Below are 14,881 nucleotides of genomic sequence, written 5' to 3'. Positions count from 1 at the left end.
CAAAGGAAGCAATCGCTTGGGCTAAAAAGACGGCTCTTAAGAACACGTGTGTGTTGATGAGGAATACCCAAGGTTCAAATGGTCGTTTTGATATGGTTTGCGAGAGAAGTGGGCAATACAAGGAGAAGAATAGTCACAAGAGAAAGGGTTATGTATATCCAAAGAAGACTAATAGGGTATACAAGACTCATACGAGGAAGGATAATTTCCCCTTTAAGCTTGTATTCCATCTAAATGACAAGAACAATGAAAGGGATTGTGCAGTTTGGTTCGGCCGTCATAACCACCGAGATCCGAAAGATTTTGTTGGTCACTTCCTAGTTGCGAAGATAAAACCTCATGAATTGGAGGATGTAAAGAGAATTACCAAATCACTTATCAAACCGAGACAAATTCTCAAAGGCTTAAAGGAAAAGGATAATACCAACGTGTCTTCTTTAAGTACAATTTATAGCGCACAAGCAAGTGTTAGAAGGGTGGAATGGGAAGGGAGGACCGTTATGCAAGAATTTGAGAAGATAGTTTGGGATCACAACTACACGCGTATCACTAAAAGAGAGACGGACAACAAGCCCCTTCAAATATTCATTTCACATCCTTTGCTTTCACAATTGGCTCATACATGTTGTGGTGTTCTTTTGATGGATTGCACCTACAAGACAAACAAACACAATATGTCGTTGTTCAACATCGTGGGGTAAACATCGAACAAGGTATCATTCACATTGCTTGGTGTTTAATGGAAAACGAGAGGGACTATAATTATCACTGGGCATTACGACAATTGAAATTATTCTTCCGGGAAAATCAACTTCCAAAGTTCATCATAACCGATCAAGATGACGCATTAATGAATGCAATATCCGATGTCTTCCCGGACGCACAAAATTTCCTATGTACATATCATATACGTCAAAATATCATAAAAACTTGCCATGCCTTGTTTGAACCGACTAAGGTGGATATTAAGAAGAGAATGATTGTTCTACTAGAGGAAGATGTTCGCAAGAACAAACTATCACCCGAAGAAGAAGAAGATGAGAGAGGCAGGATAAAAGAGCGAGTAGACAAAGAACATGCGGAAAATCATAAACAGTGGTTGGAATTTCTAATAGATTGGGAGAAAGCTTATTGGTCTCTTACCGAGGATATGTACGAAAAAAGATTGGACAAATTTATTGCCGATTGGAACGAAGTTTATCCGACTACCGCTGGTATTGTCGGACTCAATGGTTGGATAAGTTCAAGGAATTTTTTTTGCGTGCATGGACAAACCGATATAGACACTACAAGACCGTGTTTACACCAAATACTTAACTGTATGTTAGTAACACCGTCTATGGTGGACAATACTTCCGTCAATAAAATAAAATAATAACAATAATAAAAAAATCGTATATAAAATTAGGAAATTGTGTATTTTTAACTTAGACCATGTGTAATTAGGAAATTGTATCCTAAACCATATAAACTAGAGAAACATTTTAAGTTAACTGCTAACCATCGGACATACATGTATTGACGGGGCCTTTTTCGTATTGACGGGACTTGCGTTAAACATACAATGAGTACGTCATTCGGTTAACTGCGTTTTTCATAAAAAGACGTGGCAGTAACATATAGCCTGGATTGGAAATGTCTATTATCCTGATCATCCTGATCATATAAAAGGGAAAAATCTACATATATTCTCTATTTATTTAATGTATTTGTTCCGTACACACCAAATCAAAAACACGTTTTCACGGGGCGGGACGGAGTCACCCGCACACCAAATTAATACATAAAGGGAAAAAAAATCATATATTTCACACATATTCTCTGCGAAAATAAAAGGAAAAAGTAAATAATTACATATTTTTTCTACACCTAGCATTCGCCGCGCTGCAAAAATGTATTGTTACGGGACGGGGCGAAGCTCCACGCATACCCAATCAAAAGTGAATTGTTACGGGAGGGGCGAAGCTGCGCACACACCAAACTAAAAAAATACGATTAAAAGAAAAAGAAAATGCCCCAGGGGTAGCACGGCCATAAATTTAGTCCCATGAAACCCGCTGGATTGCATAGATCGAGTCACTGAAAAGACCAATAATCAAATAGATCGACAGTTCAAAAGGTTGTTCCAATTTAATTGACGAAAATTTTGTTTTCTTTTTAAAGAAAACGAAAAGGAATTAAGTAAAGTGTGATCATCACAATGACGAGGATAGTGAGAACAGCAATCATCAACGCAAAAACAAAATCTCTAAAAGATATAAAGAGCATTATAGCTGGATACTATAGTTTATTTTTTAACAATTGGATACTATAGTTTATTAGCCAAAGATTAATTATATAATTATTATGTCACCGTGACTAATAATAATTCAAATAAATGTATAACCAAGTTGTAATTAAGCTAACAGCCTTCCTAGTCAAATAATTTGTCGAATCTAGCAAGATATGTCACTAACACAAAATTGTATCTGGCCCAAGTACCTTTTAGCCACAAATATATGAGTAGAGCTAGAGGTTGAATTAAACATCAGAAAAATTTACGGAAATATTTTTAAATCACGGTTCAAATGGACGAGTAAAAAAAAAGTTTGGGTGAAATAGTCAAAAAAATAAATAGTAAGGATGAAATTGGTTTCATTCTATCTTAAATTTAAAAAATAGCAAGGATGAAACTTGATATATTCTGTGCAAATTAAAAATAAGAACAAATATTTGAAAATGGGCACGATGAAACTGGTTACATCCTGTTTATTTTTACATTTTTGTCCATTAAACAGTATCAAAATCTAACTGTACATTTCACCCAGGAATTGTTGATTTTGGTCTTTTTAACCAATTTTGTGAAAATTTAAGAAAACCCAACGATCAAACATCAGATTCAGACCAATTTAAAATTGGTATAATAACACTACAAGATATACACCTGATTCAGACCAATTTAAAATTGGTACAATAACACTAAGATATAGGGCATACACTCAATGTAATGAAGTATGAAACATCGGAAAATATATTATGCTTCAAAAAGGAGGAAAAATTTATAAAAGAGAGTAAGGAAAATGATTTGTTTTTTTTTTTTTTTGAAGCATGACAAATATTCTTAAAATTAAGCGGCAAGAAAAATGATTTGGTGATATACTCCTCATAAGGCACATCGGAAATAATCAAATGGAAAACGTAATAATAGGAGAATCCACTCCTAGAATGGGATAAATCAACTCCAATCCAGGAGCTGTAACACAAGAACAGGGAACTCTAATCCAAGATTTTAAAAGAAAATAACAATGGTTCATAGGCAATCAACTGATTGATTAATATTATCATAAAATGAGATAATCCAAGCTGTTCTACAAGATGAGAACCAGGAAATACTTATAGTTCTTAATGAACCCTAAATCCAAGCAATTACTAAACATAACAAAACTCTAAATATCTAAGACTTAACAAGAATACTGATATCTTCCCTTTATTGGACTCTCTATTTAGAATGGGAAAAGATATGCAAGAGCATTAGAATGGACACACATATTAGCCACTGAGTTGTGCTAGGGAACGTCCCGTATCAGGCTTCCCCGCTGCGACTAAACCCTTGAACCCAATCGATAGAATTCTTCTGTATACTCATCAACTGGCCTCCTCTTCTGTGAACATTGTTGATAGCTTTGGAAAAGTTGTTGAGTATGGTCGGAAGGAAGAAAACGAGCTTTCATTAATCGTCGCATTAGAGACCAAGATGTGACTGCACCCTCACCCCTAAGCATTCTGTTGTGCAATGTTTTCCGCCACCACGAAGCAGCTCCCACTTTCAACTTATATGAAACCAACTTTGACTTGTTGGGTTTCAGGAATTTTCATACATTCAAAAAAATCCTCAACAACAACAATATAATCTAAAAAACCTTCAATATCAATCTTACCATCATACGTCGGCACTTCTAACTTCATCTTATATGCTGGTTTGGTATCGGCCCTATCATGGCGTTAGCTTGAGACGAATCTTCGTGGAAAAAATCAGCATCTATATCCTCTTCTTCCCACTCGTTCAGGTCTTGACATTCATGCCTTCTCGACCCTGATTCAAATCTAGGTCGACGTTGTACGAAATTATGGTTGGCTTGATCAGGATTGTGGTAGTCATTCCTAAAAGCCATACGGTTCTGCATAGGTTTCTTTTGCATCACATCGTCGACATCTTCAAAGTCCATAAAGTTATCAGGAGCAAAATCATACTCTGAAAACCCTCGTCCATCTCGAATGGTTTTTCTTCGGTACTCGTTGGTGCTTTGCTCGCTCCATGGAACTCTCTGTGTAGGATTTACCTTTATGAAACCAGGTCCAGCAGCATCTTCGAAGAGATTAGTTGCTCGATTTGGACCCCCTCTGAAGCATCTTCTCGAACCGTGAGTATCTCCGCCCTCATAGCCCCTAGCAGTAAAGTTTTGGTTTAATAGGCTGCGAACACGATTATAAGGTCGTCGTTCCCTTTCCAGGATATGCTCAACATGGTCCGGCGTCTCGATCTTCAAATCCTTCATTGAATTGTGTATATCATTCAGTAATCTTGTATGCGACAGTAATGTGTGTCCTAGTTCAGCGATGATCTTGTCTTGAGCTTCAATCATCATCAACATAGGATCCTTCTTGGTATTCTTTTCCCCTTCCGTAATCGTCATCTTTTATGAAAATCCTAGATTATACGGGACTCCTCAACCGTTTCTAAGGTAGATATTAAAGATGGCAGCAGGAAAGAACCTGCTCTGGTAACACCTGATAAGGCACAACGGAAGTAATCAAATGGAAAACGTAACAAAAGGAGAATCCACTCCTAGAATGGGATAAATCAACTCCAATCCAGGAGCAGAACAGGGAACCCTAATCCAAGAGTTTAAAAGATAATAACAATGATTCATAGGCAATCAACTGATTGATTAATATTATCATAAAATGAGCTAATCCAAGCTGTTCTACAAGATGAGAACCAGGAAATACTTATATTTCTAAATAAACCCTAAAGCCAAACAATTACTAAACATAACAAAACTCTAAATATTTAAGACTTAACAAGAATACTGATATCTTCCCTATATTGGACTCTCTATTTAGGATGGGGAAAGATATGCAAGAGCATTAGAATGGAAACAAATATTAGCCACTGAGTTGTGCTAGGGAACGTCCCGTGTCAACTCCTCTGTTTGTTTTTGAAAAGAGTTACTATTCTCATCTTATATCATTTCATTTCGAGATATTTTAGACTAAAATGAAAAAAAAATAATACCACCTTTTATCAAAATTGACATATCATATTGTAGGTTATTATATGGATCGAACCAATAAACATAATAGAGAATCTAAAATTTTCGCACTCATTTTTGTTTATTTTCATTGCACAATATGAAAAAAGTCTAAAAATGATGGTGTTGATGATGGCATTTCAATAATTGATTTCTTTTGACGAGAAATATATAGTTAAATATATTAAGATAGTACGTACAGACAATGAATATATATGAAAAGGATAAAAAAGAATGAATTGGTGAAGAAAGAAAAAGGAATAAAACAGGCCCCATGAAATGTCTAAACCAGTAGGGCCATGATGTGATTCTGCTTTCATATCCTTCTCCACTTCACTAAATCTATCTGCATTTGATTTGCTTTTTCCTGTTTCCAACCCCATTTTTCTTGCCTTCTTTTGTCTAAAGCATCAAAGAGTTTTTCATACTATAACTTGCAGTTTTATGGCTTCTTGGTAGCAGTGGTGGCCGGTGGTCGAGCGCGATGTCATCAGGTGATAGAGGAAAAGATGTTATGGAAGGCACAGAATCATCGTCAAGATCGATTAGCAGTGGTGGCGGCGGCGGTGAACATAGCCGTCAACCACCGGCTCCGTTAAGTAGGTACGAGTCACAAAAGCGGCGAGATTGGAACACTTTTAGTCAGTACTTGAAGAACAAGAGACCACCAGTTTCACTTTCACAGTGTAGCGGAAACCATGTACTTGAATTTCTACAGTATTTGGATCAGTTCGGGAAAACAAGAGTTCATACACAAGGTTGTGTATATTTCGGGCAACCGGAACCACCTGCACCTTGCCCATGTCCTCTGAAACAAGCTTGGGGGAGTCTTGACGCGTTAATTGGACGACTTCGAGCTGCTTATGAAGAGAATGGTGGAACGGCTGAATCAAATCCTTTCGGACGAGGTTCTATTCGTGTTTACTTGCGGGAGGTCAGAGAATCACAGGCTAAAGCTCGCGGAATCAGTTACAAGAAGAATAAGAAGAGGAGGAAGAAGAAGAAAAATGAACTTGCCATCACCACCACCACAGCTAGTACTAGTTCCGCCAGAGACGAAACAGTTAGTAGTGCCCCTCCTGTGATACTGCCCTCGTCGAGATCATGATTCAACTTAGTACTTCTTGTGGGTAAATTTCGTTTTGCAATTCTTCAGATGATCAGTACTATACATATATATTTAATTAAGTGTTTTTCCTTTCCCTGATTTGCATGCTAGATTAAGATCAGTAAGTATTCCGACACCGCAATTCTGCGTATATCTGATGAATCTGTTCATACTGAACTCCAGCTTGAAATAAGGCAACTGCAACAATGAATGAGAATTAGGTACAGCTTTGAACCTATTCATACTAAACTCCAGCTTAAACCCTATTTTACTTTAAGATTAATTTTACTCCTTATATGGCAAGTTGGCAACTATATGTTCTTGTTAAGCTAGTTAGCTAGGCAAATGCAAGCAAAAATGCATTTGATCTCATCATGATTTTATAGCAGCTAGGCTCTCCTTGAATTATTAGCTAGCTATAGCTATAAGGGGGTTGCAGTGAAAACGAAGTTTTCCAAAGAAGGGATGAGATAAAATGATCAAAATCATGAATGTTCAGACTATTTTGCCTATTTTTGTTTGGGAGTACTATATCTCTGCAACATGATGACTAGTTAATTAATCAGATTCCACATGTGCATCTTTGTCATTATATTCTTGTCAGTGATCAGCCTAAAATTTTATCTTTGTAGTCCTCCGTGATTCTATTTCCACCTAGACAAACCTTAGATTTTTTCACCCTTTTGAGTACGTAGCTTCGAGGTGATTGTGATAAGCTTGAGCTTCAAATTTCACACCAGAAAGTACTGGTAAATATCTACCCTACTGTATTTTACAATTTACTTAGAGACTTCACATTCACAAAGAGAAGATCAATTTTTTTTTACACCTGTGCGCTGGTATAAACTCTATATTTTATCATGGGACATGCATTCAAGCTAGCAGCGAAAGCCATAAACAAACATCGGGATTTATCCATGGCAGGAACTTCTACCGGTGAATCGATAGGGGTTAGGCATTACAATTTGAAAGAGAAGATCAATCTCTCTCTATCTTACGTAAGCATGCACCGTGCACATTAAACAATTAAAGTGTCACTAGGGGATTAGTCATAAATTCTAGCTAACTATATAAATTTTATAATCTTAATTAGGTGTATACTTATTCTTGCCCTCTAATTTTGGCCCTAGTAAAAATCCCCACCATCTTTTGCTCCCCATGGATGGCAATGACGATCAATAATGCTTCATCATGATATGTGCCATGAATGATTAATCAGTTTTACTCAATTATGTTGGCTATCATAGTTCGGGTTTTTTTTGCTTTTACAAAGGGGTGTGCATAAAAATCGAAACCGTGGTTTTCACCCGCAACCGTCCGCAAAATTGTGGGTGAAAACCAATCCGTAAGAGTTTATGGATCGGACATGGTTGAGTTTTCAAATCCGCAAGGTTTAGCGGTTTGGTTGCGGTTGGACGTTGAAATCCGCGGATTCACCCGCACCCGTAAAAATTGAGTTTTAGATTTTAGATTAGATTAGATATCTCTAATTTAATTTACTCGGAATAAGAGGTTCGTCCTCTTCAGAGAACATTTCAAGATCTGCATAATCTTCTTGAAAAAACTGAAGGTTTTGAAGCTCCTCGATGCTTGCACGTGATCCACTCCGTGCGTTGTGAGAACTACTGGAAAAAGAAGTTGTGCCCTCCTCTTGATACTGAATATAAACACAAAACAAGGTAGCAGTTAATTATCCGCCAAAGGTGGTCTAATGTGGACAAGAATCCTACTAAAGCACTAATCCAGGAAATTTATCCTGTTGTTTGTCAATTCATAGAGGAAATTAAATTCGTTTTCAAAAACAAGGTGCTACATCAAATGATTAAAGATCACTACATTTATCAGTTGCAGTGTTGATTAAGATTACTACCTAGTAAGTATATATTGTACTCATAATGTTGTGCAACAAAACTTTGGCATTTGCTTCATTGCTATTAATTTATTATCATGGGAGTGAGACAGTGAGTTAACATAAATAGAGAGATCAATTACCCATACGAAAGGATTTTCACAGATAGGTAGACTTTTTTTTTTTTAATTCTAAATTCGCGATTAATCCGCATTCGGTCTGCATCACCCGCTAATCCGTGGATATCAAATCCGCGGATTATTGGACCGGTTACGGTTCAATTTTCCAAATCCGCAACTTTGACGGTTTGGTTGCGGGTGACCCCTAATCCGCAAACGTCCGTCCATTGTACACCCCTACTTTTATATATTAAAAGGAAAATGTCGAAGTGATCAACCCCAAGCTCAATTAAATGATTTCTCCCCAATGAGCTAAGCTAAGCTATGTGATAACCCATTAGCGTTCTCTTCAGAAAAGTGATTGCTTTGTAGGAATGAATCAGTTCTAGCTCATTTTCATGCGTCCTAGGGCTCAGTGCTCAGTTCTTGGTTCCGGTTATGACGTCGATAAAAGCGAAAAAAATCGTAAATTAATTCAAAGGTTGTACTTGAAAAATAAATTTTTAAGTAACAAATAAAAATGAGGAACATTCCTCTAATACGATAAATTCCTATCTTCCTCCCCATACGGGAGGTTGTGAGTTCGACGTTCGTAAAATCATCCATCCATTACTGACTACTGAGCCGGAGAAGTTAACGTTCTCACAGGGTTAAAGGCAGGTTGCGGCCAGTTGGGCCGATTCACCTAGTTGGGCTTTGTCCAGGGAAAAGGCCCAATTATATCATTTTCCAATGAATCTGTGCTAACAAAGTAGCAGTGGGGCCATTGAACGATGTCATTCCTGAGTTAACTTCATGAACCTTTGAGCGTGCTTTAATCTTGTTAGATCATTCGTCGCACTTCACTATCAATCTATGCCCATTGCCAGTTCCAGAATCCACAGGAGCAGGTCCAATAGTTTCGCCCATGAAAATGTTCTGAAGGCTCGAATTCCCTGCGGAGAAGAAAAGAAACACAGTATAATTAGATGGTATACCTAAAACTAGGGGTGAGCATTTTAGCAGTAATGCGCGAATTTAACCGGGACCAACTATATTTTTACGGATGGATGTCTGAACGGCTTTGCTAATGGGTTGGATGTGGATGAGATTTTTGAAATCCAACGGCTTATGGATTGGGCCCGGATGCAACTTTGAAAATCCGTTGGACATCCATACCCGTTAGATAAGGACATTTATATGGATTCTAGAAAATATATAGATAGTTTTGGAAATTTTAAGGTGTTTGGTTGGAGTGGTGTCCATGTCACTTCTATATTTATATATATATATACAATGTGTAGATTCTATAAGAAGTCATCTATATTGGTTTTATTTTTTCATTATAAATTTTAACTAATACAAGTCCATTGGATTATCCGCGTCCAATCCGTTCATCCGTACATCCATTGGATGCAAATCCGTTGAATGTTGGATTGTAATATATTGGATTGGATGCGGATGAGGTAAAAACCGGTCCATACCGACCCATGCTCACCCCTACCCAAAACCCCCAACCCAGTATTTTCAAACAAATCGTGATGAGATTGTGGGGCAGAACTAGACCTTAGTTATGGGGTGAGCTTGAGCTTTTTCTTCAGCATGGCATAAGACATATATTACGGCCCAAGTAAGGCACAACTCAAAAGAAACCTGTTTTGAGGCATAATGGATTTTTTTGAGGCATACTAAATAATATCAAAATTGGGTGACTAAATAAAAAACAACATCATTCCTTATTCATCCTTTTTGATAATGGCATAACTACCCTTACAAAATTAGTGTTAGTGATTATGATTAGATTTGATTAATTAGGAATTATAAGAATTGATTAAATTAAATTATTAATGTTAAATTAGTAAAGAAATCAAATTTATGTGAGAGAGTTGGAATTTTTGAGAGGAAGAAGAAGAAGTGAAAAAAACTTGGGTTTTGAGATTTTAGTGATTAGAAATGACCAAAATGTGTGATTCAAATAATGGGTAGTTCTATACGAGGTTTAATGTCCTTTTTATAAGTTGAATCTATCAAAAAATTGAATTTTTAAAACCCAGATCTACTTACCAGATGAACAGTTCGGCTGATAACTTGTCAGCCGAACTTTACTCTGTAATTCACGAATTTAGGTTCGGCTGATTCAAACAAAATCGTTCTTAGCCGAACCTAGGTGTATTTCCAAAAACCAAGGTTCGACTCACAAGTTATCAGCCGAACTTCATTCTATAACTGAAGAATTTAAGTTCGGTTGATTCGAACAAAATCTAGGAAAATCGCATTAGCCGAACATAGTGTTTCTCTAAATCATATACTTGGTTCGGCTCAAAATTGATATTCCAAGATCAACAGAACTGATCTTCTGAAAATCCTAATGTAATCTTTGAAATCATATTTTACCGATCGAACAATATAAAATCAATCAAAACCAAGATGGGTTTGTTACAAATGCATTCTAAAATACATCTAGGAGCAATTGAGATTTGGATCTCGGACTCCAACATCGCTCACTTCGATTTGTGTTTCCTTTGATTGATTGATTGTTTGATTGAATTGGAGTCCAAGATGTTTAAGTTTAAAGGTTATTTTGATTTTTGATTTTAGATTTTTGAGGATAAGGAAACTCTAGTAATTAAATTATTTAAGGATATATAGGTAATTGCACTACCTTTAGACACCCCCTATAAAACCATCCTAGATGGAATAATAAATAAGTGCCTCAAAAAAATTCAGTATGACTCGAAACAGGTTTCCATATAAAGGCACAATTCTGAACAATTAAAGGCACAAACTGAAGTCTTTGCTGCGTACACCAGTCCATATCCTAAAAATATGTCCAAAACCAACCATAAAGCTTAAATTACTTATTTTAAGTTTTTCAATGCTAGATAAGGAGTTACTTTTCTCTATTATGCTAGTCATGGGTGTTCTTATTGATAAACTGTGAGTTGTATTTAACTAACATTTTTTTCTATTATTCTCTTTTTCTTATTATGTTATTGGACACTCTATTTGATTGCTTAGGTAAAGCCCGTGGATAGAACCTGGTTTTAAAATCGCCCGAAGTAAGATGTATATTCCATATCATCAACATCTCTAAAATGAATCACAGCAGTTCCCAGTCCAGCAAAATCAAACACACAAACTTTCTTCTAAATAAACCACCAAAAATTTTAGGTTATCACCTAATTTAGCAGCTCCAAAACCATAAACATGAACTGTAAGAAGAAAAAGTGAAACACAAAGTTTTCTATATCTGAATTTCAAACAACAAACAAAAGAAGCATGCAATAACTTACCTGACTGCGGTAGTCAAATCTAACAGAGGTAGCTGTCATAAGACTTAACTGCTATAGCTATTTCTAAGTGGTTGCGGAAGTCAATATCAAGAACGTTCAGATACTCCAGTATTTCAGTGAATGACCACATCAGTATATTCATGATCACCTTCACAAAAGTATAGAAAGAAGTGAGAGATATGTCAAAATGGTAATAATATATGTAGGATAGAAAGAAGCCAAGAAGGCAAGAACTAACATGGATGTTTCAAACATAAAAACAGGAGCAATACTAAGTAAAGTTATAACTTGACATTCTTTCAGAAAGGAACCATTTATCTATGAGACCCCACCATATATTACTTCTCCAAAACCAAAGTATTTTTGCTCATTTCAATCAACTATTGTTAGTGCACAAATTGGTGGTTTATTTTGCCTCATAATGCCATAGTTTTGCTCATTTTACTAAACTAAATTGGTTTGCCAACTATAGAACGATGAGCATAATAGATCTGACATACGAAATGCCGGATGGATGTAGCCAAACCCCCCATAAAAGACTGCATTTCTTTAAATAAAAACAAAATTAGCAAGTACCATCCTGTGTTGACAGATAAAAAAGAAAACAGTACCTGCATGAACTCAGGACACATAAAGGAAAAGTCCCCAAATAAACTTTAACAATTATGAAGATGAAGAAGAGACCAACCTGCACTTCCCAATAGACCCAATCCTTCCACCCCCATGTATAGCTAGGTCCAAATACGAAGCAAACGGGAGTACAAAAACAAAGAGAAAGTTAAAGCTGAAGTGCTCCACTGATGAGCAAAAATAATGATGCAACTTCTGGAACAGAAATCAATCAATAACATGGTGAGAAGATATGGGTACTTATAATTATAATTGTTCCCCGTATCAGGAGATGAAGCATCAACAACTTTGAGAAACTTTCCTTTTCCCTGATATTCACTTCACATGTTACCCTAATGATATCATAAAAGACGAACAACAGAGAAATAGCAGGTAAAAAATATTGACTAACTAATTTAGTACAAATTGTGACGACAGAAACATGACTCAAGTTAGTTTTGTCCAAACAGTAACACAAATATCCTTTCCCTGCTGCTAATCTTCTTTTTATGTTTCAGCATATATCAAACTTTCTCATTCTAATGGTTTTTTTTTCCGTCACCTAATTCCTTCTTGTAAAGTTTAACGCAACCACTCATTCGTTGTATTAGGCGTGGATTTATATAACGCACAAGGGATATGTATTTCAAACTATGGAGCGGTAGCTTATGGAAGCAAAGCACGAAAGAAACAAAACAAAATTGCAGTGAAAAGAAAGGACAAATAAATGATTCAAAAATCTACCTTATTCCTAAGGTCCTTCAAGATCAGGTTACATAAGATATCTTTTCATATAACTAGTTTTTCACCCGTGCGATGCACGGGTCTTTGTCTTGCTTATGGAAATACTGGACACTTTTCATATAAAGCTATTATAAAAATGATTAACAAATCAGTTAGTAATATCTGAGTTGGTATGTAAGAAAATATAAGAAAATAAAATGAACCATAAAGAGTTAAAAACAAATACATGAGGGAGCAGTGACGGAACTGAGAATCTAAATACATCCCAAAATTCAATTTTTCATAGGCAATTTTTTTACCCCTCTTTGAAATTTGATATTTAGCCCAGGATAGCATTCTATCCCATCTAGGTTCTCAATACTGCTTCCGACGCTGCGAAGGAGACAACACAATTAAGAAGAACTTCTTGTTAACGTTCTTCTGCATCCTCTTTGTCATGTCCATAAATCATTCCTCTCTTTTCTGGAAAAGAAAGATCGTCGTCATGGAGGTAGAACATTCCATTTTCTCTTTATCTTTGTAAAGAGTATTATAATTATTGACCTTCGAGACCACGAACAGTGTCGAAGACATGGATTGACTAACCCTGGCCATAACCCCCTAAAGATCTTCAAATGTATACAAATATCATTCATTTTTCCGTCTTTTAGCGGTTAGTCGACAAAACATTAGCATTTAGTCCTCAAATTTGTATAACTTTTTTAGCCCCTCTTCAAAGTTTTTTTCTGCCCCCGCCATTGACCATGTACCTGTTTGACCCGTATTAAATCATAGAAACAACACATTAAAAAAAAAATCTTGTCAAATAATGCCAAAGCGTGCATCATACATACGTTTTGCCATCCATTTTTCATATTGCATCAAATCGTGCCAAAGCATCTTCGAGACTGTTCCCCTTAACATTATTATGCAAATGTATCATTTCTTTGATAAATATGATACCTAAACGATGGAGGTAGTAGTTATTCGGATTGATTTTCAATACCTTTTTACAGAGCTCCTCCATGATACGGCCCACGAATTCTTCTACCGGACTTTCCATAAGAATAAAAGTCGCATCAGAAATGTGATCATCCATTACTCTGAGATGAATTGTATACCCACATGCAACACTAAACTTGATCGTTTGCACCTCACATTATTTTCTTATGTTAATCATTTTTTTTTTCATACTTAAAATGGCTTTGTTGATGATGACACATAGGCTTTGCATTATTGCATCTAACACACTATAACCGATTATCCTTGTGTACAATTTTCATGTTACATATGTCATCGTGTTCGAAATAATTAATGCCCAAACCCAAACTATTTAAAAAATAGCTTGATATTTTCAGGCTTAAATACATCCAATTAGGAGTCAAATTTTGATAAAATTGAACAACCCTGATTTGCATTTACGGACAACAAAGATATTACACCTATAATAAGTGTGTCGCCTATTTGCATGCAAAGATTTTATTTTAAAATTGAACAACTATAATTAACATTTATGGAAGCTTTCGTATGGGAATAAAAGCAGCATGATTTAGTAAAATTTTTTACTAAATTTTATGATATTAGTTTGGAAGATTTAGCAGAAAAAATCTTGATAGATTTTGATAAGTGATACATGTTTCCGTTTTTGGAATACATGATATGTGTATTTGGAAATGGTGCTCGGATACAGCGAGACCATTTATTGCAATAGGGATGCTGGCATGAATGCTATATTGTCCTCATGAATCATGTCTAATTGTCTATCCTCTTGTTCAATTGCATGAGAAGAATCCAAACGACTGTTGATGAGAAGAGTGATTGTGCACAAGGCCTCCCAACTTGCTTTTTAGTCTCCGGATAATTTAAGTAAAAGCTTCGAACTATATAACCAACATATTTTACCATTCTCT

The 14,881-nt window shown here is 36.0% G+C and overlaps 1 protein-coding gene across 2 annotated transcripts; it reads left to right on the top strand.

Annotated features, from left to right (window-relative positions):
* Window positions 1–5,587: 5,587 nt before the first annotated feature.
* LOC113277241 (protein LIGHT-DEPENDENT SHORT HYPOCOTYLS 10-like) lies at window positions 5,588–6,960 on the top strand. 2 transcript variants are annotated; one of them, XM_026526391.1, is made up of 2 exons: window positions 5,588–6,421; window positions 6,511–6,960. In XM_026526391.1, the coding sequence occupies exon 1, from the start codon at window positions 5,776–5,778 to the stop codon at window positions 6,397–6,399; it is 624 nt and encodes a 207-aa protein (XP_026382176.1). In that variant the 5' UTR covers window positions 5,588–5,775; the 3' UTR covers window positions 6,400–6,421; window positions 6,511–6,960. The 2 variants fall into 2 exon arrangements, with proteins under 2 accessions (XP_026382176.1, XP_026382171.1); XM_026526386.1 differs by having other exon boundaries at window positions 5,588–6,417; window positions 6,511–6,959.
* The last annotated feature ends 7,921 nt before the right edge of the window (window positions 6,961–14,881 follow it).

This window comes from Papaver somniferum, chromosome 1, assembly GCF_003573695.1.
Source record: "Papaver somniferum cultivar HN1 chromosome 1, ASM357369v1, whole genome shotgun sequence".
Lineage (NCBI taxonomy): Eukaryota > Viridiplantae > Streptophyta > Magnoliopsida > Ranunculales > Papaveraceae > Papaver > Papaver somniferum.
Note: the sequence above shows the minus strand (reverse complement) of the source record. Positions and strands in the feature narration are given on the sequence as shown.